Below are 23,448 nucleotides of genomic sequence, written 5' to 3'. Positions count from 1 at the left end.
CCCTAATGCAATGGTACATCTATGCGGTACATCTATGCTATGCTATGCTATCTATGAATACAATTAAACCCCGCATGGCTTGGCGAGCGCCACGGCGAGCACCACGCTCGCCTTGATACCTACGCTCGCGACGACAATGCTCCAGCTGTTTGCGAAGCGGTGGAGCACCGCGCCGAGAAAGGACCCGACGATCACGAGGCCGAGGTAGGCCATGCGGCGATTGCGTGGGCCGGTAGAGACCTTCTCCTCCTCGTTCCCTCGCTTGAATAGGTTCGGATCGGTGAGGAAGTCGACGAGGGGGGAGGTCATCGGCGCGGTCGGGACCTCCTGGCACTTGGACTGGCGGGCCATGCACACCTGTGCGCCGGACATGAAGGCCATGAGGAACATGACGACCCACTCGTGCTTGCCCTTGTGCTGGGTGACTTTTGGCCCGGCAGGACTGGAAAGCAGCGCACAGGCGAGCGTCAGGAGAGTCTGGCACGAGGTCGTGCACAGCAGCCACTGCCGCCTGCGCGGGCCGGCCCACGTGCCCCAGTGTCCGAAGATGAAGGCGCCGAGCATGAAGCCCGCGAGCGAGACACCAGTGAGGAGTAAGAGGACGGGGACGGTTCCGACCGCCGCGAGGGTGAGGAGGATCATGTTGCCGGTTTCTGTGGGGTGTGAGTATGTGTGGAAAGGATGAGTGCCGACGCCACTCACGGTTCGAGGCGAATGTCTCAAAGTCGCCGTATGCGAACGCGTCGAGCAGGCCGGCCGAGAACGCCTGCAGCAGGAGAATGAAAAGCATCTGCCCGCCGCCAATGTTTTCCCGCCGCCATTCCCGCCACGACTTGGACGGGTCGAGGGGTTTGGTGACGGTGACCGATGGTTGGGGGGAAGCGGGTGATGGTGATGATGATGGTAATGGTGTTGGTGGTGGTGGCAAGGCCGACTGGGCCTTCTTCTCATCCGCAAGAGACATGGTGCCGAGGCTGTGGGGTTAGCTTGGGGCGACGCGCGATAAGCCCAAGACGACGTACTCTGGGGAACCTTCCACGGCGGTAGGCGACGCGCTGACAGTCGGCGCGAGGGACGAGCCGTCACAGGAGTGTAGTGTTTCTCTGCTCATCATGTGTGTGGTGTTATCAAGACAAGACGAACAAGATGCAACAAGTGAATGCACGTACGTCCATGCACGCAGCGCAGCACCACACAGCACCACGCACCACAGTGCACAACAAGGTGTGGGACAAGCAAGACTTCGGGACCCGTGATTAGGAGGCAGCGGCGCGGGACACGCCGTACCCTGGGCAGCAACAACGAAGACCTGGGCGGTTATTACGAACGCGCCAGGGAGGCCACGGACGTGGCCGAAGTCGCCTATGCTACGCCCTGGCGGAGACCCAAGCAGCCAGACCCCCACCGCAGCGTCCGAATGCCCCACGTAGCCGAAGCCGCCGTCATAGCCGCGAGCAGAGCGGTGGAGGGGTTGTGTAGCCAGGAACAACAGCTATCTGGAATACTTTTCGGAATTTTATCTGGGCAAAGTTGCCGATTGAGCGTCCACTGCCACGCGTCAGTGGCGTGGCCATGCTTGTTTCGGGATACACTAGTCGTTGTAGCTATCAGCGATGCGTGCTTATCTCGAGGGTATGCATGTACATAGGCTGGGGAGTGCTGGAGAGCAAGCAGCTGGCAGGTTGCGGAGCCGTTCGTGTTGCAATACTTGGCCAAGAAATGGATATTACGATTACTGCGCACCCCCCTCTCCATTGTTCTGCACACCGCTCCGGTGACTCGGCGCAGGTCCGCCGGTGCCGCGCCACGCGCTCCCGAAGCGATTCAGCGATTCAGAATCCCGAATCCAACGCGCCAAGGCCCTCCTCAGTCTCGACAACCAACCTCCACGCGTCGCGTCGTCAACCACAAATGATGCATAACGACGTGACAACGACATACTTGGTACATACTACACCCCAGTGAGCGGGTTGTCCTCTGGCAGCCGGACGGGCGTCTTGAGCGCCTGCCGCCCGTGCTCGTCGGCCGGCGGCAGTCGGCCTGCACGAAGGTTGACCTGGAGACTTGGATGAAGGAGCTTTGGCGAGCCCAGCGTAGCGTCGCGCGCCTCGCGCACCTTGACGAACTCGTCCATCGTCGCGCCAGCGCCAACGTGCTTGTTGCGCGCCATCTGCTCCGCGACCGTCGACATGGACGCGACGTCCCGCCCGTCGGGGTAGTCGTGCCCTGCGAAGATGCGCACGTCGGGGTCGAGGCTGAACACCTTCTGGACTGACTCGAACAGTGCTTTTGCTGAGCCGCCAGGGAAGTCGACGCGCGCCGTGCCCACGTCAGGCATGAACAGGCTGTCGCCTGCAAACAGGGCGTCGCCGACGAGAATGCCCATGCTGTCTGGCGTGTGGCCTGGTAGCGGGAGGAATGTCACTTCGAGCTCGCCGAGCTTGAGCTTCTCGTTATCGACCAAGTGGCCATCAAATGAGCCCTGCAGATCCGCATGCGAGAAGCCATACATTGGGGAGAAGTGAGCCTGGGGCTTGTCGACACGCGAGCCAACATAGATGGGCGGATGGGACGGGAGGATCTGCATTGTGTCAGTGTGAGGCGTGCGGCATGTGGGTGTGCAGATCTCGGACCTACCCGCTTCAGCGCCATGGCACCCGTCAAATGGTCGGCGTGGACATGAGTCTCGATAATCCGGTCGACGTGCAGACCTTCAGCGTCGATAAAGCTCTTGAGCGCTTCGACGGTCGTGAAGCTCACGCGCCCGCTGGCTGCGTCGTAATCGAGCACAGGGTCGATCACATAGCAGCTACGCGTTGCGGGGTCGACAACGACGTACGTCCACGTTGCTGTCTGCTTGTCGAAGAACGTGTGTACGAGTGGCGTGTTGGCCTTGGTGCCGGCGTAGCTGGCGTGCGGGGAGACTTTGGACGCCATGGGGTGTGATGAGGATGCGAGGTAGCTGGGCGTTGTTAGCGGGGGGCCAACGTGCTGCACTCACCGAATGAAGGTCGTCGAAGGGAGTGTCGAAGTCGAAGGACTCGACCGCGCTGCAACCACAGCGCCGGTCTTATACCCCGCCCTAGCCATACGGCAGGCGCGACAGGCAGTCCGCGCAACGTATCTCGACATTGTTTCGGTGTGGTGTGTCCGGGTGGTCGCCGCGGGGTGATTACGATGATGAGAGTCGTTGGCCAAACGCAAAGACCCGAGTTATGTAGTATTGGGCGTGTGGCCCGACCCGAGGTGATGGTAGATGCGGTCCGAAAGAGTGGTAGCTCTGAACCTTTCGTGGAGCAGACGCAGCGCGCGCGAGGTCAGATGATGTCGACCATGGTGAGATGTGAGACACACATTCGGAAATGAGCGACGGTGGCAACGCTCGCAGCCAGCCAGGCACCGGTGACCCGACAAGATCGGCCGGGGGCAATTTCCAAGGCAGGGGAGAGGAGGCTCTTCGTACAGTGGGCAAGTGGCATTCCGAACGTCGTGGCGGCGGACAATGGGTGGGCTGGACGTGGGGCGAGAGTTGTCGGGGGGATTGCAGCGTTGCGGCCGACAGAGAGACGATGCATTCTGCATGCAAAGAGCTCACTGACGGAAAGGAGAGAGGCATCGACTGCGCGTCAAAGGGCCTGGTGGTGAGGTGAGGACCAGTGGAGAATCACGTGACAATGTGTGTGGCCACCGTGGGAACTGTACTTGCACCCCCACGTGGTCCTCCTGACACACACGTGGTCATTTCATCGAGAGTCATTAAGTGATCCCCCCACCCGATTTTTCCCTTGAAAACGCCTCCTAAGCCACCCGACATGATTTTTGATGATTTTCGGCGGAAGGCGGCTTTGTGGCGAGCGACAACGATGCTTCGACAACAACAACAGTGCCTTTCCCCTCGTCGCTTAACTGCAGCCGGACAAGACACAACGAACGCGCACAGCAACAGCGCTCAAGCGGGCAGAGGCGTCGGAAGGACAATGGGCTCGCACCCAAGACTTGATTCGTGCATCCCCAGCCACATTGTGAGCCCCACAAAGGCGTCGGCGCCCCACAGCCACAGCGACGGCCACGGACAAGGCTGCTGGACGGGACGAGCTGCACTTGGCAGTTAGTTGGCAGCACGAGCCGAATCACGCATAATGGGGTGGTCATCATCTGGCGCCCGGAAGTGGTGGTCAACTAGGGTTCAAAGGGACGGGGTGGTGGTGGCAGGCTGGCGGCCAAGGGCCGACCGACCGAGCGACGGCGCCGCAAACGTGTGTGCGCGTTTTGCATGAGCATGACAATCGCGATGCGAGTCAGAGCGAGCGTAGTGGGCGGTCGTGCGCCGACGTATGCTGCGTCTTGTTGCTGGGGTCTCGGTATGGAAGCTAGTGCATTGATTTCTTGTCAAAACCAAACGCGGCTGATGAAAAACCAAAAAAAGCGACGGCCGCGGAAAGGCGAAGGACGGCGGACGAGGTAGGAGGTATTGCGAGCGAGCCACGGCAAAAAGGGCAGACGTGTTGCTCCGGCACCGCTGGGCTTGTAGCTGCAGGCAGGCGGGTGGCCGGAACCCAACGGCCCTCGACTGCCGCCGGCAAGTGAGCCCTCGTCATGTGGCCCTGGCAGCCCCAGACACGGAGACGCGGGCCAACAGGACGCAGCACATTCGCCAGAGACTCGGCACGAACAATGCGAGGGGCAGCGACGTGGCTTGGCGCGGCGCGGAGCGCTGGCGCACTGGGGGCTGCGGCCTACCTGCCTGCACCTGGCTGCCCGTAAAATCATCCATCGGAGCAAGCGCGACGAGCCAGGCAAGGCCAAGGACTGTGACGGGGCAGGCACTACGACACCACAACACCATCTTACCTCGCATTGGATGGAAGATCTGGGGCCCGACGCTGCTGTCCAGATTAGTGCATGCAACGAGATACTCACCCCTTGTCTGCATCACCCACTCGCTCACTCACATTCTCTGTGCATCACTACTCCCCCCGCCCCCGCCGCGCGCCCTTGTCCGGTCGGTGCGAGTGCTCCAGGTCAAGCCGGCCTGGTTCTCCTCTATCGGACACTGGCCGCGGTGTTCGACAAGATTTTCCGTCTACTACAACCACTGCGCTCTGCCCGCTCTGCCCACCATGCCAAGTAGCACCAGCGGCAGGAGCGAGAGCAGCGCCGACTCGCCGTCGCCCGTGTCGACGCCCGTGTCGGTCGTGTCGTCGATCACGACACTGTCCGAGGGCGAAAGTTTGACGACATCTCCCCTTAACCGGCCCCGGCAGCTCGCCAAAGCGGCACCGGCAGTAGCAGCCACGACCGTGCCGGCCCCATCAGCAGCAGCAGCAGCAGCAACACCAGTAGCAACAGCAGTAGCATCGACATCGACATCACAACCCTCGTCCGCGCCAACATTAATACAGCATCGGCCGAAGCAGCGACAACGCATGCACCCCTACGCGGGGCATGCGCCGGTCGGCCGCTTTGGCATGCCCCGATTTGGCATGAACACCGCCCAGCCACACTGTCCCCCACTCGACCTCGTCACAGGCATGAACCGCACCTGGAACTACCTGTGCATCTTCTTCAACATTGCACTGAGCGAGAACTATCGCGCGCAGCTGTATGACAAGACGCGGAGCGCAATGATGGTGAGTAGCTGGGAACGTGGAGCAAAAAACCGGACCTCTGCCGCGGTGACCGACGACGTCACCAACGGCGCTAGTTGCCGGCTGACGTGCTACCACCGGCTGCCTGGCCAGCAATGATGACGCTGACACCTTGCCCCCTACGGTAGCTGTGCGCCGAGCTGTCCGCCGCAGACCCAACATACTCGTCCGACCCGGGCGTGCAGGACGCCGTCGCGTCCGCACGCGCATGGGAGGCGACCGCCGAGCTGCTCGGCACCGACGCGTTCGCCAAGCTGGGCGAGCACTTTGCCGAGCTCACCGAGGCGCGCCGTGTCGTGCATGAGCGGCCTGGCGTTGCTGCCGCCGAAGTCGAGAAACGCGTCCGCCAGCTGTACTCGCTCGACGACGATGGTGAGTGCCAAGTTTCGAGTTTTGGTGCGGGAGATTGCCGCCGTGCCAAGGCGGCGGCAGGCTATCACGGGGTTCACGGAGCGCCGAGGGTGTCGGTGCCACCGTCCACCATCCGCCAACACCGCCGCTGGTGGTGATGGTCACACCAACACCGCGCGGTGCGCCAACATCTCGCGCTAATGGCCGAGAGTGGGCTGCATCCGCCGTCGAGTCGGCTACTCACGTGTCCTGATAGCGAGGCGCTACTCCCCGCTGCCGACGCACCGCGCACTGCCCACTTCCCACCCCCTGCCGCGCGTTACATGCTGACACAACCCCAGCGGATATCACGACGCCCCACCTCGACGCAGAAATCGTGCTCACCGATCTATCGGCGCGGTACGATGCCGCGTTCCGATCGCTGTGGTCGCAAGACCCGATATCCTACCTCACGTCCCTGACGACGGCGGACGCGCCGGTCGCAGAAGCGCGGCTGCTGTTCGACATTGTCGAGTCGATGGACAAGGAAGGGTTGATGGACCACGACGCGCTGTTCCCCGAGGACGACGAGGACGAGTCGGGGAGCTCGACGTCGTGGGCTCCCCGCTCGCACGCCCAAGCACGGGACGACGCGATCGCGTTCGAGCGCATGCGTTGGGAGCAGTGTCTCGCGCGTGCGCGCGAGCGGTGCATGTCGGTCGATATGCGCCGGCGCGAGTGGGCGCGCGTGCGTGTCCAGGAGCTGCTGGACGGCGGCGCGGGTCTTGCCGCGTGGCGCCGGGAGCGGAGTCGATGAGGAGGAGGAGGAGGAGGAGGAGGGAGGAAGCAGCAAGTGATCGAGACCAGTCAAAGGACGGGGTCTGTTGTGAGTAGAGTTGTCGCACCACTCGTGCTGGTTTGTTTCTTTTCGTTCGTTCTTGGTAGTGTATCATCACCACTGAGCTGTCATGTAACTGTACATAAGGCAGGCGGGAGGTCGAGCGAGCGGCGAGGCCGAGACCGAGGCCACGGGCGGGCGGAGCGGCGAACGGCGGGGGATTCGGCGCGGGCGTGGCGTCAAGGCTCCGCCACGCGAGAGCCGGGGGTCTGTTGGACTGTTGGGCTTGCCTTGCGGGCTTGTGGCTTGTGGCCTTGTGGCCGGCGTGGACGCGTGGGCTGAGCACTCCCACAACCGACCCACGCGCCGGCGCCGGCGATAAGCTCGTGTTAGTCGGTTTTGGCTCGTGTTTGGCGCGCGCCGCGGCGCGATCTCGATCTGTGGGGACGCTTGCTTGGCTGTCGGCTCTGCCTGCGCAGCACACAGCCGAGGCGCGTAAAGAGTACGCGCGCGCCGCGACCTCGTTTTTGCTGGAGTAAGCCAACTTGGCCAACTGACTGCACTTGACAATGAAGCCCGCTGAGACATGTCTCGGAGGCCCAGTTCTAGCCCAGCTAGCGCGGTGCGCGTGGCATGTCTGACACTTTTTTCCCTGCATCAACCAACCCTGCCCGTGCAAGGGATGACGGCAGGCATCTGGTGCGTCTGCCTGCGGTTTGCCTTGCGATGTCTGGCACTTGCCCCTCGATCTCCCTGCGTTCGTGATCTGGAAATTCCTGACGGAAGCTGGGGTATGTCGTAAGACATTGGCAGCTTGCGTCAGGTCAGAGAACTGCTGCTGCTGCTGCTGGGGCCGCTGGGCGCCCATGGGAGAACATGCAGGAGAAGCCCATGACTGCAAACAGCAATCGCAGCTATATGCACATGAGGAGATGCTTTAATTGCAGCACGCAGGTCTCCCTTGACGACGGTCCCACGCGGGGCCAGCCAGTCAAACGTCAGTATGAGCGTACGTGAGCGGCGATAGCGAGCTCACCCAGCAGGCAGCAGCAGCAGCAGCAGCCAGGCCAGGCGACGGCGCGCACCCCGGCGACCCAGCGAGCAACCACCTGCTCCACGACGACCATCATCACCATGCTGGGCCATCTCTTCTCCTTTGTCACTCCGACGCCAGTGCTCGCGCCGTACTTTCATCCAGTGGGGCACAACGAGCAGCAGAGCACACCGCGCGCGCAGCCTTCAAAACCAATACACGAGCGAAACGACAGCGCCGATAGCGACGAGACCGTCTTCTTCGAGTCGCCAGAGTTCCCTCGGCCACCGCTCCCTCTCCACGGGCTCCAGCAGCACCAACCCTCGCCAGCCCATCATCCAACTGTCCACCACGACAGCAACGACATGGCACGCCCAAAACAGTCGTCAATTCACGCTCTCAACGCGTACTTTGTCGAGGCGCTGCAGATTCCTTCCGACGAGGCCAAGCGACTCGACTATTACTCGGGCAAGGAGAGCCTGTTGGTGAGTGACAGCCGCGGCTGTTGGGGCTGCAGCTGCGGCGGTGTTCATCAGCGACCGCGGAGTGTTTCGACACTTGTCTGCCTGACTTGCTGCAAACGCACCAGCGCCACCCCTTTCTGCCCAAGGCACAGCTCGCTCACACCCGTCACAGCAAAAAGCACACATCTGGCGCCGGTACCTCCACAGCATCGCAGCCGCCAACAACGCCCGAGAACCAGCAGACACCCCGGTGCTCGAGGCAGCGCGGAACGTCCAGTCTTGGGCCGCGACCGACCCCCCGTACTCGCTGGAAACATGGGACCAGGTGACCCGCCTGCATCTGGCATTGACGGGCGCCGTGCTCGCCTGGCGCCGTAACCCGCGCGTGCGTGCGCGCATCCTCGCTCGGAATGTACGCGGGCTGTATTCCCTCGGACCAGAAGGTGAGTGCCGTGTTGATGAGGCGCGACTCCCAGTTCCATTCTGCCAAGCGCGAGCTTGTTCCTTTACTCGTTTACTGGGCTCGTTCCGCTCGCTCGCGGGGATCCAACTGGTTGCCGCCGCGGCTGTTGAAACGAGGCGCAAGGCATCCGAGGACCCGCGCGATGCAGCATGTCCACTTGCTGCGCGCCGCGGCGCGGCGACTGCTTGCATGGTAGCGGCGTGCCTTGCTTGCTCGCACGACAGCCATCCCTGCGTCGCATGCTAGCCAAGCCACCACGTTGGGCTAGGAGGATATAATCTAGGGTTTGAGGCGCGAAGGGTTGTTGTTCGTGGGGTTTGGCGGGGGAGTAGCCGGCTACTCGCAACCGTGACAATTCAACCAAGCAACGATTTTTTGCTAACCGCCACCCCAACAGCGCGCTTCATCAAAGAGGGCTTGAACCCAGTACGCGTGCTAGGCGAGATGGACCAGCGCGTCGAGCTGGCCATCAACTCGGGCCCGTGGCGGCGGCATGCACGGCGCGACAACAGCGTCGCGGCGTGCGTGCAGCCGATGGACGCCGTCGTGGATGTTGTCGAGAAGATGGTTGAGACGGGCTGGGTCGACCGCGCCGTGCTATTCCCAAAAGGATCGCTGCTGGCCGAGCCATCACACGAGGGGGTGAAGCGCGAGTACCGCGCCTTCCTCTCGGACCAGATGGATGCGCAGCGCGCAAAGCAGGCCGCCGGCGCGGCATGCCACCGCACTGGGGCGCTGCTGGAGAAGGGTGGCTCGGTCGCCGACGTCGCCAAGGCGGCTGTCGAGTGGCCATCAGAGTTCCGCGCGTGGCGGATAGTGCAGCGTGCCGGACCTGGCCCAAAAACGAGCAAGAGCATCGCCTCGACGTCGAGCAGCGAAGCGGGCATGGAGACGCTCGAGGCGGTCGTTGCCCCACGACTTGGCCTGCGGAATGCGTTCAACAAAATCGCGCGTTCCACCTCACGCGACAACGATGAGCGCGCTGCCGTCATCTCGCCGCGGAAGAAGGGCACCATGTTCTACCGCACAAATAGCATCACCGAGCAGGCGCCACCACCGATGCCCGGCTCGCCAACACAGCCGGCGACGTCAGCGGCAGCGGCGGTGACAACAGCACAACAGGAGGCGAAGCAGCGCCGCATCCTCCGCCCGCGCACCTCCAACGGCGGGGGTCTCTTCCGGCGCAGCTCAGCGAGCCGCAGAGAAAAGGAGAACAGCAGCCTGAAGGGCAAGGCGCGTAACGGCAGCCTGTCGCAGAGCAGCACGTCGACGTCGGCAAGCAGCATCGCGAGCACGGACGACGCGAGCACCATCGTGTCGGTGTCCGACGCGGCGAGTATCCTCCAAACACCCAAAACTGTCAACAGCAGCCGCCTCGGGCCAGAGCGCAGCGCGCCGACCAAGCCGCTGTGGACGGGCCCGCTGGGCGGCGCCGGGCCGGGCGGGGTGATGAGCATCCCGTTCTGATGTCCGTCCTGTAGGTTGTACGAGCTAGCTACTGTAGTGGCCATTGTATTCATTTCATTGGGGCTGGTGCAGATCCGGGGTACTGGCTATCTAATAGCGCACGGGCATGGCAGGTCACGGGACACCAAGGGAGGGTTGGGTTGGGTTGGGTGTTGGAATGGCGCGACGCGGCGCATTCCACGGTCGTGTGGCGCGACTGGCGTGAGACTAGAAGCGCAGCTGATGGGGAACAGCACCTTCCAGCCTCGGGTTCTTCTTCGATCGCAAGCGGGCATCGACACGCAAATTACACGCATTAAGGCGGCCACAGTGGGCGGTATCACCACCTCGTAGCCTGGCGGAGGACTCGGCGCCAGGGCCGACCGCCGACCCGGGTATCCGAGTATCTCCCCTCGCCTCGTAACGAGCCATGATCCCTCACAGGCGACTCCACTATCCGCCCGAGATTGCCCAGAGAAACGCTGTTGTTGCCTATTTTCTATTCCAGCTCGCACCGCCGTTGTCAAACTCTCTGAGTCGCCGAGTGGGCGGGACGCTGCCGCGCTACTACTTGGTCGAGCCAAGCTGCACGCGAGATCGAGGCTCATCGACCCTCCTCAACAAGCCGATCGGAGTTCCTTGACCAACGGCGCGCGCGCTATTGCCCACGACCGCTTGTAAAGATAGGCAACATCTTGTCTGACTTGTCGAGGATAGGCAACATCCCGTCGACTACTCGAGTATAGGCAACATCTTGTCGACTGCTTAGGATAGGCAACATCGCGACGAGCAGTCGAGGATAGGCAACACCGTGTTCGTTGACTGCTCGAGGAATAGGCAACTTCTCGTCGACCACTCGAGCTCGGCGAGGTCGAAGACTCTGGACATTGGACGAACTCTCGCCAGTGAGCACTACCGGCTGCTGTTCGACTCGCTGCCGCCTCCTCCTCCCTCTCGATAGCCGCCCTCGACACCCCTCTGGAGCAGTATAAAAGCTGTCGTCGCCCGCCATGTCGTCGCTCACCACCACGCTGCGAACTGCAACCCGCCTCGCCCACCTTCCCCGCCTTACCCTCCGCCAAACTCCATCCCGTCGCACAATGTACACCCCTCGCCAGCTGACCGTCAACGGCGAGCGCATGATGGAGAGCCTGCACGACACGTGCAAATGGGGCACCGGCACACGCTGGGGGCCGTAAGTCGACCTTGTGATCTTGTTCTCTGACGACCCAGCGGGCCCAACGACACGGGCATGTGCCGCCTGACCCTCACCGACTCGGACAAGTCCGTCCGCGACTGGTTCAAGGCCGAGATGGAGGGCCTCGGATGCAAGGTCTCGATCGACGCCATGGGCAACATGTTTGCCGTGCGTCCTGGCCAGTCGGCTGGCGCGCCGACGGCCATGGGCAGCCACTTGGACACGCAGCCTACTGGCGGGCGGTACGACGGCATTCTCGGCGTGCACGCTGCTGTTGAGGCCATGCGCGTTGTCGTCGAGAACGGCGTGCAGACCAAGTATCCCCTGGCTGTTATCAACTGGACCAAGTGGGTAGAGCAGCGCCAAACGGCCAGGTGGTGGGCCAGCTGACACGCCGCAGCGAGGAAGGCGCGCGCTTCCCCAAGTCGCTGCACGGCTCGTCCGTCTGGGCCGGCACTCTCCCCCTCGACAAGGCCCTCGCCCTCACCGACGTCGCCGACCCAACCTTGATTGCCGGGGAGGAGCTCGCACGGATCGGGTACGCCGGCGAGATGGAGTGCAGCGCCAAGGCCAACCCGCTCGCGGCGCACTTTGAGCTCCACATTGGTGGGTAGCTGACTTCACACCCGTGTGCCAGCTGACACCACGTGCAGAGCAAGGCCCCGTCCTCCCCGAGAACAAGCAGCGCATCGGCGTCGTGGCCGGCGGCCAGGGCTACAAGTGGTACACTATCACCATCCGCGGGCGCGACTCGCACGCGGGCACCACGCCGTTCGCGTACCGCGCCGACCCGATGCTGCTCGCCGCGTTCTTCCTGACCCGCGCGCACGAGATCGCGCGCACCCACTCGGGCCTGGTGACGACGGGCATCTTCCACGCGCACCCAGGGAGCATCAACACGATCCCGAACAACGTGTCGTTCTCGCTCGACTTCCGGCACGTGTCGGACGCGGGCGTGGCCGCGATCGACAAGGACATCAAGGCCATGGCGAAGGAGCTCGAGACGCAGGGCGACAAGTACAAGTGCGCGATCGAGTTCGAGCCGCTCTTCGACGCGCCGGCCGTCCAGTTCCACCCCGCGTGCCGCGACGCCATCCGTACCGCCGCCGAGGGCAGCCTTGCCGCCGCGGAAGTGCGCGACATCATCTCGGGCGCTGGGCACGACTCGTGCGCGACCAACCTCCACTGTCCCACCGGCATGATCTTCATCCCGTGCAAGGACGGCCTGAGCCACAACCCCGAGGAGTACTCTACGCCCGAGGACTGCGTGCTCGGCGCGCAGGTGCTGCTTGACGCCGCGCTGCTCTTCGACCAGGGCCGCAAGGCGTAGGCGCCGGCTCTGGGACTGTCTTACTAGGTTCTATGAATGCATGGATTCGTTTGGCTTGTGTATGCTGGCTTCTGACTCGCTGGCTCTGTACTATGTAGACACTTTGCGCAACGTCTCGCTCTCAACACCACTGGCTCCACCCGCCGTCCACCTTCAAGCTCGACCCGGAGAAGTACGCGCCGCCGTCGGACGCGAGGAAGACGGCCGTCGCGGCAATCTCCTCGGGCTTGCCTATGCGGCCGAGGCTCGTCTTGGCAATGTGCGGGACGACCTCTTCTTCGCTGTAGTCTGCCATGAGAGGCGTCTGGATGGCTTCGGGAGTGTCAGCGAGAGGGCAGAGTGATCTCTGGGCTCCAACTCACGCCCCGGGCAGATTGCGTTCACGCGGATACCTAGCGGGCCGTACTCCTGCGCCGCGGCCGACATGAGGCCGCGCACAGCGAACTTGGACGCCGAGTAGGCCGAGTATCCCGGCGATCCTGGCCGTCAGCGGCACCCAAGGTCGTCACCTCACCTTCCAGGCCGAGCTGCGACGAGATGACGATGACAGAGCAGCCCTTCCCGCCGCTCGGGGACGCGACCATGGCCGCGATGCTCTGCTTCATGCCGAGGAACACGCCGCGGACATTCACCGCCATGATCTTGTCGAACACGTCCAGGTCCACCTCGAGCAGCGGTTTCCGGGACATGGGAATACCCGCACACTGCACGCTCACGTCCACCTGGCCCCACTTGCGTATCGTCGCCTCGGTGTAGCCTGGCGCCGTGGCCTCCTTGCTCACGTCCCCGGCGTGCAGGAGCACGCGGGCGCGTTCACTCGCCGAGAGGTCGGCGTGCGCCGCGTCCAGTGCGTCCTGCGTCAGGTCGACCATCGTGACGCCGACTGCGCCGGCCGCGAGGAAGGCCTAAGGCGGGGGGTAAGCAAAGGAATGGGCGGCTCACCCGCGCCGCTCGCTACCCACTCTGGTGATGGCGAAGCCGATGCCAGAGGCCGCGCCCTGCCGTTGTCAGCTTGCACCGAGCCCACGCACCCACCGTCACGATGCAGATCTTGCCCGTCAGCCCCGTCATCGTGCTGCTGGCTGCGTCTGCTGTTGGCTGCGTCTGCTGCTGGCTGCTGGCTACTTTGTGGATGCGGAATGCTGGAGTCAACTTGGAGCGAGATTCAATGGGGTCGAGGTGAGCTTGGCACAGGGAGCTCCACCGCCCACCATTTATATGGCGCCTCGCCCGCCAGGTGTCCCAAACAAGCGCGTATAGTTATCGCTGCGGCGGACGGGGGGCGGGGTGGCGCCGGCTCGCGGCTCGTCTAGCTCGTCTCGGGCTTGCTGCTTATTCCACGCGGTGTCCTGAGTGAGACCATGAGACCCCGCATCGTGCCTGTGCCACGCTCCTCCTTGTTCTTCTGTCCGGGTCAAACCCTCGCGTGCTCCTTGCGTGTGTGCGTGTGATCGGGGCCGAAAGGGCAAGGACGCTCCTGTGTAACAGGTGGGTGGGTACTGCGCGGCCTTGTCGGTGTCCTGGCTCTGGTCCTGGCAGATAACGCTAGGCGTGGCCAGGCGGGCCCGATCTCCTTGTTCCGCCCAAACACCGGAGCGGCTCCACCAGGCAACCACGCTCCCTTCACCTTTGCGCTGCATCCTGTCTGCCTGCCTGCCTGCCTGATTTCTGTACACACACTACCTAAGCCTTGCCCTTGCGCTCCAGCTCGGCCTCCTCCTCGGCCTGGATCTGCGCATCAATCTTGGCCCCGCGGCTGGGCTCGTTGCCGTTCAACCGGGCGGGCAACGTCGGGTCCTCCTTGAGCGCCTGGACCTCGGGGCTGTCGCTGTCCTCGTCCTCAGCTGCAATCGCCGCTTCGACGCGGTTGGCAATAGAACGCTGGTCCTCTGGGAAAGAGTCAGGTTTCAGCGACACATTCAGATCTAGGGCAGCAGCAGCGGCAGCAGCGTGGTACCTACTCGAGTCTTTCGGGTCGTGGGCGGCCGGATCGGCGTGCTCGAAACGGGGCTGGTCACTGCTAGACATTGTGTGTGAGAGTGTGAGGGTGTGAGGATGAGGATGAGTGTTGCCTCGCCGACATCACCGGTATATGTACTCTTGGCCCCCATCATCATAGCCACGGCACCGTCTCCGCCGTCATCGACGCCGAGCAGTGACAGACGGACCAACACCACCACACCCCTACCTTGCTCCTCCGCACACGACGTCATCGGCCAACCACTCCCTGCGGGCTCCCCGCTCCACAAACTCCACCCCACAAGGTTAAACGTCATGGTCCCCCCGTCCCCCTGGCCGTCGGATGCAAAGCTTGCTGCGGACCTTGTACGTACGGCAGAGCAAGCTTGGCAATGGCGACATGCGATGCAAGCAGGGAGGTAGAGAGGGCCAAGAAGCGTAAGTTGGGTGCGCACCGCGTGGGTAGTAAGTAGCAAGGTTTGGTGACGTGGGGCACGACGAGGTGCCTAGAGCTTGACATGTGGTCACCGCGTTCCTCGTCCTGGACATGTACAACAAGTCGCTGTGCCTCGGCGGTGACTACTTACTGCCATGAGCCTACATGCTCCTCGTCACCACTTTGCTCGTCGTCGCCATCACAGTGTCGCCGAGACACGTTGGTTGACGCGACTCGCGTCACCCCCAACTCTGCTCCCGCTCATCTCTCCCGCGCCCACCCCACCTCCACCGGCGCGCGCCAAGACAATAAAACGCGTCACTGACATCGCGTGCCCATTGTTGTTGACAACTCACCCCCATCGACAACAATGACCATCCCAGCTCCGCTCACAGCAGACGATTTCTGGGCCTCCATCGAGGACGCGTGGGCCACCATCCCCGGCACCGCGGACGCGCGCGCGGCCCTCGCCTCCCCGTCCACCGAGGGTGAAGCTCGCTTCGAAGCCGCCGAGCGCCTCGAGCCCCACCTCCGCCTGTTCCTTGCAGCGCTCAAGACCGCACTGGAGGGCTACACCCAGCCGCAGCTCGCCGCGTGGGACGGGCACATCGCGCAAGCGCTGTACGATATCGACCGTGAGGACGTGCACGCGGCCACGGACGGCTCGGACGACGGCTTCCTCTACGCGCGCGGGTTCATCGTCGCCCTCGGCAAGCAGTACTACGACAAGGTGAACGCCGAGCCGGCCACCTACGGAGTTGAGGACGCAGAGTTTGAGAACATCTGCTACGAGGCAAGCCATGTCCACGACGCACGGTTTGGCGAGTGGCCTCCGCACGCTGTCAGCCGCGAGTCGGGGTCCAACAAGGCGGGCTGGCCATCTATCCAGCGCGAGTGAGGGGTTAGGGAGTGGGGAGTGAAGGTACGTCTGGCAGTGTCGATGTCGCTGACATACCCAGGAGGCAGAGAAATGGATCGTATACCCAGGACATAATGCAGCAGCCTATCAGACTCCAGAATGACGAGCGGGCCACTCCCCGCTCCGGCCCCGTACGCCGCTGGATCGCCGAGCGCTACCTCTCCGCCCCCACAACCGGCTCGGAGGACGCTGCTGGGGGTGGGGGAGCCATGATTCCCCATCCTATTCTCGGATGCCCAGCCCGTCCTCCAGTTTATCTCGGCGGGGAATCGGGCTCCACCACCGTCGTTGACGGTTGTTCGCGGTGAATGCTGTTCCGCTGTCGGTTGATAGAGCCATCCCCGGAACGACACCTGCCGACGCACAATGGTTGCCCCGCGCTAACCCTCTGCGCGAGGCTGGAATGTCCGTTTGAACACCGAGCGCCTGATACAAATGTGCCTGTGTCCCCTCGGCAGTTGCCATCCGACACGGCGGCGCTAAGTGGACGGAGCAACGACGGAGCAACTGCGCAACTAACCAAACTTGGCATGTCTGTCGGTCCCTGACCGCTCCGCTGGAAAGCCGCGCTCGTGCAACCGTTGCGGGCCGACACCGGAGCTTGAAGCGTCCGACACCAGCGCACACGAGCAACCACTCGCCACCGTGAGGTCCGCTGACATTGTTAGCCCATTCCACACAACCCGTACCCTTTGCCCCACACGCTTCTTCCAGCACCGCACTACAACAAGGGGGCATCCGCTCCGGACATAGCCTACACATAAGACTGACGTTGCCGAAATTGACCGGCGATACCTCATCCGAGGTGATATCAGTTATAAAAACATGTAACTCGCAGCTCGGTTGGCCCTCACCAACCCTCTCACAATGGAGGCCCCACAAACCATCTCGCGCTACAACGTAGCTCGCCGCCTTTCGAAGCGGGGGCTCCTCATCGCAATCAACTGCGTCGCGGGCCTCTCTATCTTCTTCTTCGGTTATGTGAGCTCGACTTGTCTAGCAGCGCTGACGCCAGGACCAAGGCATGATGGGAGTGAGTACGCGTGCCAGCGCCTCCTAACCTCCAGGGCGTCAACACATCGGAAGACTACATCAAGCGCATGGGATTCGGGTACACGCACATGGTTGACGGGCATCCGACGCCCGTGGTTACCGACTCGCTCCTCCAGGGCGGCATCGTGTCGGTGTACTACCTCGGAACGCTCGTCGGGTGCATGGTCGGCGGGCTCGTCGGCGAGCGGTACGGGCGTATCCGCACCATCGCGTTCGGTGCCGTCGTCGCCATCGTCGGTGCGAGCCTGCAGTGCTCGGCGATGAACAAGGAGTGGATGATCTGCGCGCGCCTCGTCAACGGCTGGGGCACGGGCATCCTCAACTCCATCGTGCCTGTCTGGGCGACCGAGACGTCGGACCATACCTCTCGTGGCCAGTTCATCGCGATCGAATTCACGCTCAACATCTTTGGTGTTGTGGTCGCGTACTGGATGGAATAGTGGGTAGCCCGTTGCGGGTGCAGTGCTGACCGCCAGCGGGCTCTCGTTCATCGACGGTGGCCGCTCACCCTTCCGCTGGCGTTTCCCCGTTGGCTTCCAGATCATCCTTCTGCTAGTCCTCTTGGCGGTTGTCTGGTTCTTCCCCGAGTCGCCACGCTGGCTGACCAAGGTCGGCCGCGACGACGAGGCGCGGTACATCCTCTATCGGCTCCGCGGGAACAAGGAGGAGGCCGACTCAGAGTATGCCGAGATCAAGGCCGTCCTCGCCGACGAGACGACCCACAAGATCCCGACGAGCTACTTCTCGATGATCACCGGCCGTGGATCGGGCGACCTGCATATTGGCCGGCGCGTGCAGCTCGTCATTTGGCTCCAGATCATGCAGGAGTGGGTCGGCATTGCCGGCGTCACCATTTGTGAGTTTGTGCTGCAGGGCTATACTGATGGCAGACGCTCCGACCATCTTCAGCCTGGCAGGTTTCGACTCCAACAAGGCCCAGTGGATCAGCGGCCTCAACAACATCTTCTACATGGTATGTGGTACTCGTGGCTAGGCTGACGTTGGGTCAGTTCTCAACCCTCATCGCCGTCTTCACCATCGACCGCATCGGCCGCCGGTGGACACTCTACTGGGGCTCCGTGATGCAGGGCATCGCCATGTTCCTCTGCGGTGGATTCACGCGCCTCGGTCTCAACGTTAGCGCCGAGGGCGACACGGCCGCCGCGGCCAGGTACGGCATCGCTGCCGCGTCCATGGTCTTCCTGTTCACCTTCGTGTTTGGCGCAACGTGGCTCACTGTGCCGTGGTTGTACCCGGCGGAGATTTTCGTAAGTCACCTTAGTGGGCGTTGCTGACTCTTAGCCTCTCGCCGTCCGTGCCAAGGGCAATGCGCTCGGCGTCGTCGGGTGGAGCATCGGTAACGGCTGGCTTGTGAGTGTGGTCCTATTACTCCGCTGACAGCAGGCGCTCCTCCTTCCCGTGTGTTTTCAGCACATTGGCGAGAAGACGTACTACCTCTTTGGAATTGCCAACGTTCTCTCCATTCCAATTGTGTGGGCCTTGTACCCCGAGTCCAACCAGCGCACACTCGAGGAGATGGACCTTCTCTTCGTGAGTGTGGCTTTGGGTTTGGCTGACAGGAACAGGCCGCCAAGACGCCGTGGGCTTGGGATGCCGAGGCGACGTTCAAGCGCCTCAAGGCCGAGCGACCTGATATTTCTCACGACGCACACCGTGTGCGCAGCAGAGGCGATACTGAGGCGAAGGGAAGCTTTGAGCACGACCACCTTTGAGTGGTAGCTTGGGAGCGAGTCGCGCGTGGTTCCTGTTGGAGAGTATCAAGGATTCATCGCAGTTGTACGGTGCGGAGAGGGAAGAAAGACTTGACTAAACGAAACAACAACGCATTCAGACACAGCGGCTCGGATGATGCTATGAATCAAGTGCCCCTCAATTGAGGTACCAGTGAGGGTAGCGACCACGATACTCGTTGTGAAGTGCCTGGATGGTGTTGTTGAGTTCGTACAGATCGGTCGCAAGCTCGCCGGTCATGCTGGCGTTGTGCACTGCCCAAGTGTAAACGTCCGCCGAGTCAAAGTTGACCTGGGCAAAGTCTGGTGTCAGCGTTGCTGCGAGGCGCATGCACTCACGTCCACCACACAGAGGAAGAAGGAGGTCCCCGATACGGCCGAGTCGGTGGCGCCCGCAGCTGCGAACGAGGCAGAAGGGGAGGCACACCTCGCAGTGGTAGCGCGACTGGTAGTCGAGGATGAACTGGAGGCGCTCAAGGGTGTCCCAGGGCGCCCAGGCGTGAGTGAGGACGCGGTAGCAGTGGGGGTTGTGGACCACCATTGTGAGCAGGTGTTGGGTTGAGTAGAGGTTTGGTGGGGAGGGTGAGTTTGAGGAGGTGAAGTGAGTTGGCGATGAGAGATAGCGGAAGGGGTCTATGTATGTTTCTGTCCGCGCTGTTGATGACCTCGAGATAGCAGGTCTGATGATCGCCAAACACTCGTGATGGCGGCGGTGGCATGCGAGATAGCGGACCAGAGCCATCACAGCCCCTCATCAGTGCCACCATCTGCCACGCGGAATCAAGTACGCATACAGACTGTGGAGCAATTACAAGAATATACGCTTCAGTTGGAGCACAGGCCTGTGGGGTTACACAGGTGACGGCCAGACAGGCTGTAAATACCATGCTGCAGCGTGATTGGATCTGGGACGTCGCGTGTCCTTATCTCAGAGGCGTGTTGCACCTACAGAGAAACATTACAGTGTTTGAGGAACAGCGGTGGGACAGTGCCATCATATCAACACCACCTCATCACGAGTCAACATGTCACTCGGGAGTAATGTGACTTGGCAGTAGTTGGTCCCATGTGCCCGGAGACTCGCGAAGCTCGGGGGTATGAGAGTCAGTTGGAGCTGGATCGACGGGGAGTCAAGTGGAAAGCCGTGATGACGAGCACCGCAGAAGAACATACTTCTATGTTGAAGCTCAAGTCTTTCCGTTGCTGCGCGTATTGAAGACAGCATTGCTTCGTTGTCCCCTGAGGCATGAACCCTCATTAGGCTAAGACTGGGCGAGCCAACTAGTTCACGGAACATGTGCATGACTTAGATGAGGTACAACCATGGGAGATATCCAAGCAACAACAAGTGCACGGAGAGCACCACTAGTTCTGCGTCGGAGGCTGCGTCGGAGGCCGACCCGCCGGCCCGGCCGCTGCTGCCCGGTTGAAAAGCTCCCAGGAATAGTCCTCCCCAGCCAGGAACGCCTGGGCACGCCGCACCGAGTCGTACACGAAGTGGGTGAGGGCCCGAGTGTCCGCGTCTCCCTCGTGGAAGTAAAGGGCTGCGACGAGCCCGCCCGGGTCCAATCGGATCGAGTCCAGGTCTGGTCCGGGGTCAGCCCAGCCGTTGATGACTCCCACTTACGTTCCGAGCAGTAGGGCATGCGCATGTTGAGGATGTGGTAGAGGCGCCGGGATGGGCAGCCGCTCACGACACACTTGTCGACTCCGGGACCCCTTCGGTTGCACGAGTCCTCGCACAGGTGGATGAGGAGGTTGAAGGGATCGGGGAGGACGAAGCCGTTCTCGTCGCGGAGGGAGTGGTACTGGGCGGCGTTGTTGCTCATTGTGAATGGGGGGTTGGTGGGTGAAAGGGAAGTGGGAAGTGGGGATGATGTGTGGATGAGCGCCCTCTTTGAGGTATTAGGGGGCGGCGACGAACGGTGTGAGTCGGTGTTTGTGGCGGTCTGTGCGGAGCGGTGATGCCTCAACAATACACAACAAACAAGCGGCTGCCAGCGTCGCGGTTACAATGGTTCTCGTGAGATGAAGCAAGAGGCCACCAATTTGTACAGGGATTGACATTCAACGGCTTGCTATTGTTGCTATTGTACGGGAACGGAGAACAACCAACGGCGCATTTCTAGAATGCTACATAACAGGTATGGACGAGCGAAGGGAACACAAGGACAAGAAAGCAAAGTGCTGCGCTCCGGAGCTCCGCGCTCAACGGAGATGCGTCTCAAGGGGGGCTCAGTAGTCGTCGACCAACTCGCCGTCGTCGCTAGAGTCCTCAGATTCCTCCTCGGACTCGGACTCCTCCATGTCCTCGTCGTCGCTGCAAAGACCGCGGCGGAGGTCGATGAGAGTGGCGTTGAGCTCGTAGACGGCGTGCCTGATCTCCATCCTCAAGTACTTGACACTGTCCGAAGCGCGTACTTCGGCCCTGTCGAGGATAATCTGCGAGAAGTCTGCGTGTGTCAGTGATTGTTCGGGGCTTTGAATGACTCACGGTCCGCACAAAGAGGAACACGCATCGTCTCGAAGTCGCCGAACTCTTCGTCCTCACAACCGACGACACGGCACTCGGTCTCCTCGCGGCAGCAGTCGCCTGCGTCCTGGTAGTGGGTGAGGTAGACGAGCATGTCGATCGGCCTCTCGTAGAGTGGGTATGTGAGGGCCTGGTGGTGCGGGCAGGGGCACGCCCAGTCGATGTAGTCGCAGCACCACTCCGTCGTGTTGGAGGAAGGGGTTGGCTGGGAGGAGTACATTGGTGTGTTGGGGTTTGTGTGAAGCAGAGAAGGAGAACAATGTGTCTCTGGAAAGCCTTACTTCTAGGCTGCGTGGCTGCGTGCGTGGTCTGACTTCAAAGCGTGTGTTTGGCCGGTGATGACCTTGTTATCGCTTCGAGGTGTTTGTTTGGGGGGTGAAGAACAGTCCTTGATGGAAATGGCGGCGCATCAGTTCGTAACTCGTTTTGAGTGGGGTATACGGGGAGTCCTTATGGTATCATGCGATTCAGCAGAATCAGACACTCAGGCGGGGTAAACTGGCGACGGAGTCAGCCATCGACTGCCACACACGACTATCGTGCACGACAACAACATTCATACAACGAGGAAACTGGGTCTTCTAAAATGAGCTAGATGCAAAATCATGCAGAAGTTGTTTGGGCTGGTGTGCCGGTGTGAACGCCACAATTCGGAGCATTGGGCTACGTCTTCACTACCAAGACTGGGCAAGGCAGCCAGCTGGGTCCTCCTGCATGAGGTGAACCATGAGATAGAGATTGTATAAGTCACTTTGAACCGTCTCCGTGTAGTAGTAGTACTCCGGGTCGGAATTGACTGGGTTGAAGCCCGCCAGCATCATGAAGTCTGCGATGTCAGTGCCGTCACCGCTGACGTTGTTTTGCGCTCACGAGGGAAGCAGTATGGAACGGCGACTCGAACCCCTTGGGGGGTCCTTGCGCACCGAATACGGTCGTCGGGACATCCGCCCACTTGGCACTCGAGCCTGGCGGCACAGCAGTCGTCCCGGCCCTGGAACTGCATCATGAAGAAGAACATCAGCCTGGGGTCCGCAAAGACGCGGGGGTGGCGGTAGGGTCGGCAGCGCAGCATTGTGTGAGGTGGTCGATTGGTGTTGATGCCAGGTGCTGTGGAGGGTGGAAGATGGGAGGGTTGTCGTACAGACGAGATAGTGGCTGTGAGGACAAGAGAAAGGCGGTACGGATTAAACTGTCGACGATGCCAGGATCAGTAACTTCTCACACCCAGTCAGGTCAACAACACGCTTGGACGCGTATGTCCCATCAGTGATGAAGCAGCTCAAAGACGGCGCAAACACTCAGGTGCCACATGGCTTGTCCACACAGAGCAACAGGGCTGCCATGCGGGGGAGTCTTCCTTCATCAATGGTCTGTTTAGAATCTAGCCAGTAGTCGGTCTTGAATATAGAAGGATAAGAATGCATTGGAATGACGTGTATGAGATACACTGAAGGATAAGGAGCCAACGTCGGCTTAGAACAGCTCCCTGACCCAAGTGAGGGAAGTCTGGGCGTGGGTCCAGAGGTGCGGAGCCACACCCTTAGCCTGGAGCTGTCCCTCCAGCTCCTCAGAGGACCAGAACGTGAGCTCCTCGAGGTCTGAAATTGTCAGCGCATATAGATACCCAGGTGCCACGCCTGACCGACAACTCACGATCGTGGCAGTAGGGGATGTTGAAGCGCGCAGTGGGGGCGTACATGCGGGCGTCCGTACACCCGGTAATGGTGCAGCGTCCGGCGAGGCGGTCACACTCAACGCCTACCTGGTACCAGCCGATCATGCGGAGGCGCTCGTATACGCAGGACGGGGTGACACCGCAGTGGTTACAGTTGGCTGGTTTGCGCATCGTGTTGTGTGGTGTCGGGTGGGTGGTTGGAGGAGTTGAGTTTGAAAGATGAACATCGCGAAATGGGTCTAATTATACCACTTCGTTGTGGAAAGCGTAGTGAGCCAAACATGCACAGGTCCGCTCTGATGGTGGCGGTTGATGATGAACGCCACGGAAAGCAGGACGCCACACTCGGCACGCCGGCACGGTAGTCATGGC

General features: G+C 61.7%; 13 protein-coding genes across 13 annotated transcripts; 5 read left to right on the top strand and 8 right to left on the bottom strand.

Moving 5' to 3' along the window:
* Positions 1 to 14: 14 nt before the first annotated feature.
* Positions 15 to 1,130, bottom strand: LOC62_04G006565 (uncharacterized protein). Its single transcript, XM_062773130.1, has 3 exons — positions 1,023 to 1,130; positions 703 to 974; positions 15 to 653 (listed from the first exon to the last, which is right to left on the bottom strand). The coding sequence occupies exons 1-3, from the start codon at positions 1,112 to 1,114 to the stop codon at positions 64 to 66; spliced, it is 954 nt and encodes a 317-aa protein (XP_062629114.1). The 5' UTR covers positions 1,115 to 1,130; the 3' UTR covers positions 15 to 63.
* Positions 1,131 to 1,926: 796 nt separating this feature from the next.
* On the bottom strand, positions 1,927 to 3,298 carry gloB2 (Glyoxylase B2). The gene is made up of 3 exons (XM_062773129.1): positions 3,002 to 3,298; positions 2,638 to 2,962; positions 1,927 to 2,581 (listed from the first exon to the last, which is right to left on the bottom strand). Exons 1-3 carry the CDS (start codon positions 3,130 to 3,132, stop codon positions 1,952 to 1,954), a joined length of 1,086 nt encoding a protein of 361 aa, XP_062629113.1. The 5' UTR covers positions 3,133 to 3,298; the 3' UTR covers positions 1,927 to 1,951.
* Positions 3,299 to 4,937: 1,639 nt separating this feature from the next.
* On the top strand, positions 4,938 to 6,816 carry LOC62_04G006563 (uncharacterized protein). Its single transcript, XM_062773128.1, has 3 exons — positions 4,938 to 5,630; positions 5,777 to 6,020; positions 6,341 to 6,816. The coding sequence occupies exons 1-3, from the start codon at positions 5,121 to 5,123 to the stop codon at positions 6,793 to 6,795; spliced, it is 1,209 nt and encodes a 402-aa protein (XP_062629112.1). The 5' UTR covers positions 4,938 to 5,120; the 3' UTR covers positions 6,796 to 6,816.
* Positions 6,817 to 7,735: 919 nt separating this feature from the next.
* LOC62_04G006562 (uncharacterized protein) lies at positions 7,736 to 10,306 on the top strand. The gene is made up of 4 exons (XM_062773127.1): positions 7,736 to 7,813; positions 7,860 to 8,334; positions 8,486 to 8,756; positions 9,174 to 10,306. Exons 2-4 carry the CDS (start codon positions 7,951 to 7,953, stop codon positions 10,241 to 10,243), a joined length of 1,725 nt encoding a protein of 574 aa, XP_062629111.1. The 5' UTR covers positions 7,736 to 7,813; positions 7,860 to 7,950; the 3' UTR covers positions 10,244 to 10,306.
* A 396-nt stretch (positions 10,307 to 10,702) lies between these two features.
* hyuC_1 (N-carbamoyl-L-amino-acid hydrolase) lies at positions 10,703 to 12,750 on the top strand (the record flags this gene model as incomplete). The annotated part of the gene is made up of 4 exons (XM_062773126.1): positions 10,703 to 11,417; positions 11,456 to 11,767; positions 11,821 to 12,026; positions 12,074 to 12,750. The coding sequence occupies exons 1-4, from the start codon at positions 11,233 to 11,235 to the stop codon at positions 12,748 to 12,750; spliced, it is 1,380 nt and encodes a 459-aa protein (XP_062629110.1). The 5' UTR covers positions 10,703 to 11,232.
* A 16-nt stretch (positions 12,751 to 12,766) lies between these two features.
* On the bottom strand, positions 12,767 to 13,923 carry Elen_1325 (3-beta-hydroxycholanate 3-dehydrogenase (NAD(+)) 2). Its single transcript, XM_062773125.1, has 5 exons — positions 13,786 to 13,923; positions 13,713 to 13,748; positions 13,265 to 13,655; positions 13,113 to 13,229; positions 12,767 to 13,062 (listed from the first exon to the last, which is right to left on the bottom strand). The coding sequence occupies exons 1-5, from the start codon at positions 13,819 to 13,821 to the stop codon at positions 12,872 to 12,874; spliced, it is 771 nt and encodes a 256-aa protein (XP_062629109.1). The 5' UTR covers positions 13,822 to 13,923; the 3' UTR covers positions 12,767 to 12,871.
* A 510-nt stretch (positions 13,924 to 14,433) lies between these two features.
* Positions 14,434 to 14,778, bottom strand: LOC62_04G006559 (uncharacterized protein; the record flags this gene model as incomplete). Its single annotated transcript, XM_062773124.1, has 1 exon — positions 14,434 to 14,778. The coding sequence occupies one exon, from the start codon at positions 14,776 to 14,778 to the stop codon at positions 14,434 to 14,436; it is 345 nt and encodes a 114-aa protein (XP_062629108.1).
* Positions 14,779 to 15,515: 737 nt separating this feature from the next.
* On the top strand, positions 15,516 to 16,043 carry LOC62_04G006558 (uncharacterized protein; the record flags this gene model as incomplete). Its single annotated transcript, XM_062773123.1, has 1 exon — positions 15,516 to 16,043. The coding sequence occupies one exon, from the start codon at positions 15,516 to 15,518 to the stop codon at positions 16,041 to 16,043; it is 528 nt and encodes a 175-aa protein (XP_062629107.1).
* Positions 16,044 to 16,773: 730 nt separating this feature from the next.
* On the top strand, positions 16,774 to 19,033 carry STL1_3 (Sugar transporter STL1). Its single transcript, XM_062773122.1, has 9 exons — positions 16,774 to 17,045; positions 17,080 to 17,097; positions 17,132 to 17,556; positions 17,594 to 17,973; positions 18,008 to 18,090; positions 18,128 to 18,385; positions 18,420 to 18,488; positions 18,519 to 18,668; positions 18,704 to 19,033. The coding sequence occupies exons 1-9, from the start codon at positions 16,932 to 16,934 to the stop codon at positions 18,848 to 18,850; spliced, it is 1,644 nt and encodes a 547-aa protein (XP_062629106.1). The 5' UTR covers positions 16,774 to 16,931; the 3' UTR covers positions 18,851 to 19,033.
* On the bottom strand, positions 19,008 to 19,409 carry LOC62_04G006556 (uncharacterized protein; the record flags this gene model as incomplete). The annotated part of the gene is made up of 2 exons (XM_062773121.1): positions 19,008 to 19,171; positions 19,208 to 19,409. The coding sequence occupies 2 exons, from the start codon at positions 19,407 to 19,409 to the stop codon at positions 19,008 to 19,010; spliced, it is 366 nt and encodes a 121-aa protein (XP_062629105.1).
* An 824-nt stretch (positions 19,410 to 20,233) lies between these two features.
* LOC62_04G006555 (uncharacterized protein) lies at positions 20,234 to 20,697 on the bottom strand (the record flags this gene model as incomplete). Its single annotated transcript, XM_062773120.1, has 2 exons — positions 20,234 to 20,454; positions 20,496 to 20,697. 2 exons carry the CDS (start codon positions 20,695 to 20,697, stop codon positions 20,234 to 20,236), a joined length of 423 nt encoding a protein of 140 aa, XP_062629104.1.
* A 406-nt stretch (positions 20,698 to 21,103) lies between these two features.
* On the bottom strand, positions 21,104 to 21,621 carry LOC62_04G006554 (uncharacterized protein; the record flags this gene model as incomplete). The annotated part of the gene is made up of 2 exons (XM_062773119.1): positions 21,104 to 21,321; positions 21,363 to 21,621. 2 exons carry the CDS (start codon positions 21,619 to 21,621, stop codon positions 21,104 to 21,106), a joined length of 477 nt encoding a protein of 158 aa, XP_062629103.1.
* A 1,253-nt stretch (positions 21,622 to 22,874) lies between these two features.
* On the bottom strand, positions 22,875 to 23,247 carry LOC62_04G006553 (uncharacterized protein; the record flags this gene model as incomplete). Its single annotated transcript, XM_062773118.1, has 2 exons — positions 22,875 to 22,999; positions 23,055 to 23,247. 2 exons carry the CDS (start codon positions 23,245 to 23,247, stop codon positions 22,875 to 22,877), a joined length of 318 nt encoding a protein of 105 aa, XP_062629102.1.
* Positions 23,248 to 23,448: the final 201 nt, after the last annotated feature.

Source organism: Vanrija pseudolonga, chromosome 4 (assembly GCF_020906515.1).
Source record: "Vanrija pseudolonga chromosome 4, complete sequence".
NCBI lineage: Eukaryota > Fungi > Basidiomycota > Tremellomycetes > Trichosporonales > Trichosporonaceae > Vanrija > Vanrija pseudolonga.
The sequence above is the reverse complement of the archived record's forward strand: the minus strand, read 5'-3'. Positions and strand labels throughout refer to the sequence as shown.

Excerpts from the sequence above, each read along its gene's own strand:
- LOC62_04G006563 (XM_062773128.1), top strand. The coding sequence starts at position 5,121 with ATGCCAAGTAGCACCAGCGGCAGGAGCGAGAGCAGCGCCGACTCGCCG. Across the intron at positions 5,631-5,776 it reads AGACGCGGAGCGCAATGATG|CTGTGCGCCGAGCTGTCCGC; the intron begins GTGAGTAGCTGG and ends CCCCTACGGTAG. Across the intron at positions 6,021-6,340 it reads GTACTCGCTCGACGACGATG|CGGATATCACGACGCCCCAC; the intron begins GTGAGTGCCAAG and ends ACACAACCCCAG.
- STL1_3 (XM_062773122.1), top strand. The coding sequence starts at position 16,932 with ATGGAGGCCCCACAAACCATCTCGCGCTACAACGTAGCTCGCCGCCTT. Across the intron at positions 18,386-18,419 it reads TGTACCCGGCGGAGATTTTC|CCTCTCGCCGTCCGTGCCAA; the intron begins GTAAGTCACCTT and ends GCTGACTCTTAG. Across the intron at positions 18,489-18,518 it reads GCATCGGTAACGGCTGGCTT|CAGGCGCTCCTCCTTCCCGT; the intron begins GTGAGTGTGGTC and ends CTCCGCTGACAG.
- Elen_1325 (XM_062773125.1), bottom strand. The coding sequence starts at position 13,821 with ATGACGGGGCTGACGGGCAAGATCTGCATCGTGACG. Across the intron at positions 13,230-13,264 it reads GTCGCAGCTCGGCCTGGAAG|GATCGCCGGGATACTCGGCC; the intron begins GTGAGGTGACGA and ends GCTGACGGCCAG. Across the intron at positions 13,063-13,112 it reads GAACGCAATCTGCCCGGGGC|CCATCCAGACGCCTCTCATG; the intron begins GTGAGTTGGAGC and ends ACACTCCCGAAG.
- LOC62_04G006562 (XM_062773127.1), top strand. The coding sequence starts at position 7,951 with ATGCTGGGCCATCTCTTCTCCTTTGTCACTCCGACGCCAGTGCTCGCG. Across the intron at positions 8,335-8,485 it reads CGGGCAAGGAGAGCCTGTTG|CAAAAAGCACACATCTGGCG; the intron begins GTGAGTGACAGC and ends CACCCGTCACAG. Across the intron at positions 8,757-9,173 it reads GTATTCCCTCGGACCAGAAG|CGCGCTTCATCAAAGAGGGC; the intron begins GTGAGTGCCGTG and ends CCACCCCAACAG.
- gloB2 (XM_062773129.1), bottom strand. The coding sequence starts at position 3,132 with ATGTCGAGATACGTTGCGCGGACTGCCTGTCGCGCCTGCCGTATGGCT. Across the intron at positions 2,963-3,001 it reads CCTTCGACGACCTTCATTCG|CTACCTCGCATCCTCATCAC; the intron begins GTGAGTGCAGCA and ends AACAACGCCCAG. Across the intron at positions 2,582-2,637 it reads GTGCCATGGCGCTGAAGCGG|ATCCTCCCGTCCCATCCGCC; the intron begins GTAGGTCCGAGA and ends GACACAATGCAG.
- LOC62_04G006565 (XM_062773130.1), bottom strand. The coding sequence starts at position 1,114 with ATGATGAGCAGAGAAACACTACACTCCTGTGACGGCTCGTCCCTCGCG. Across the intron at positions 975-1,022 it reads GCCGTGGAAGGTTCCCCAGA|CCTCGGCACCATGTCTCTTG; the intron begins GTACGTCGTCTT and ends CTAACCCCACAG. Across the intron at positions 654-702 it reads TGAGACATTCGCCTCGAACC|AAACCGGCAACATGATCCTC; the intron begins GTGAGTGGCGTC and ends CACACCCCACAG.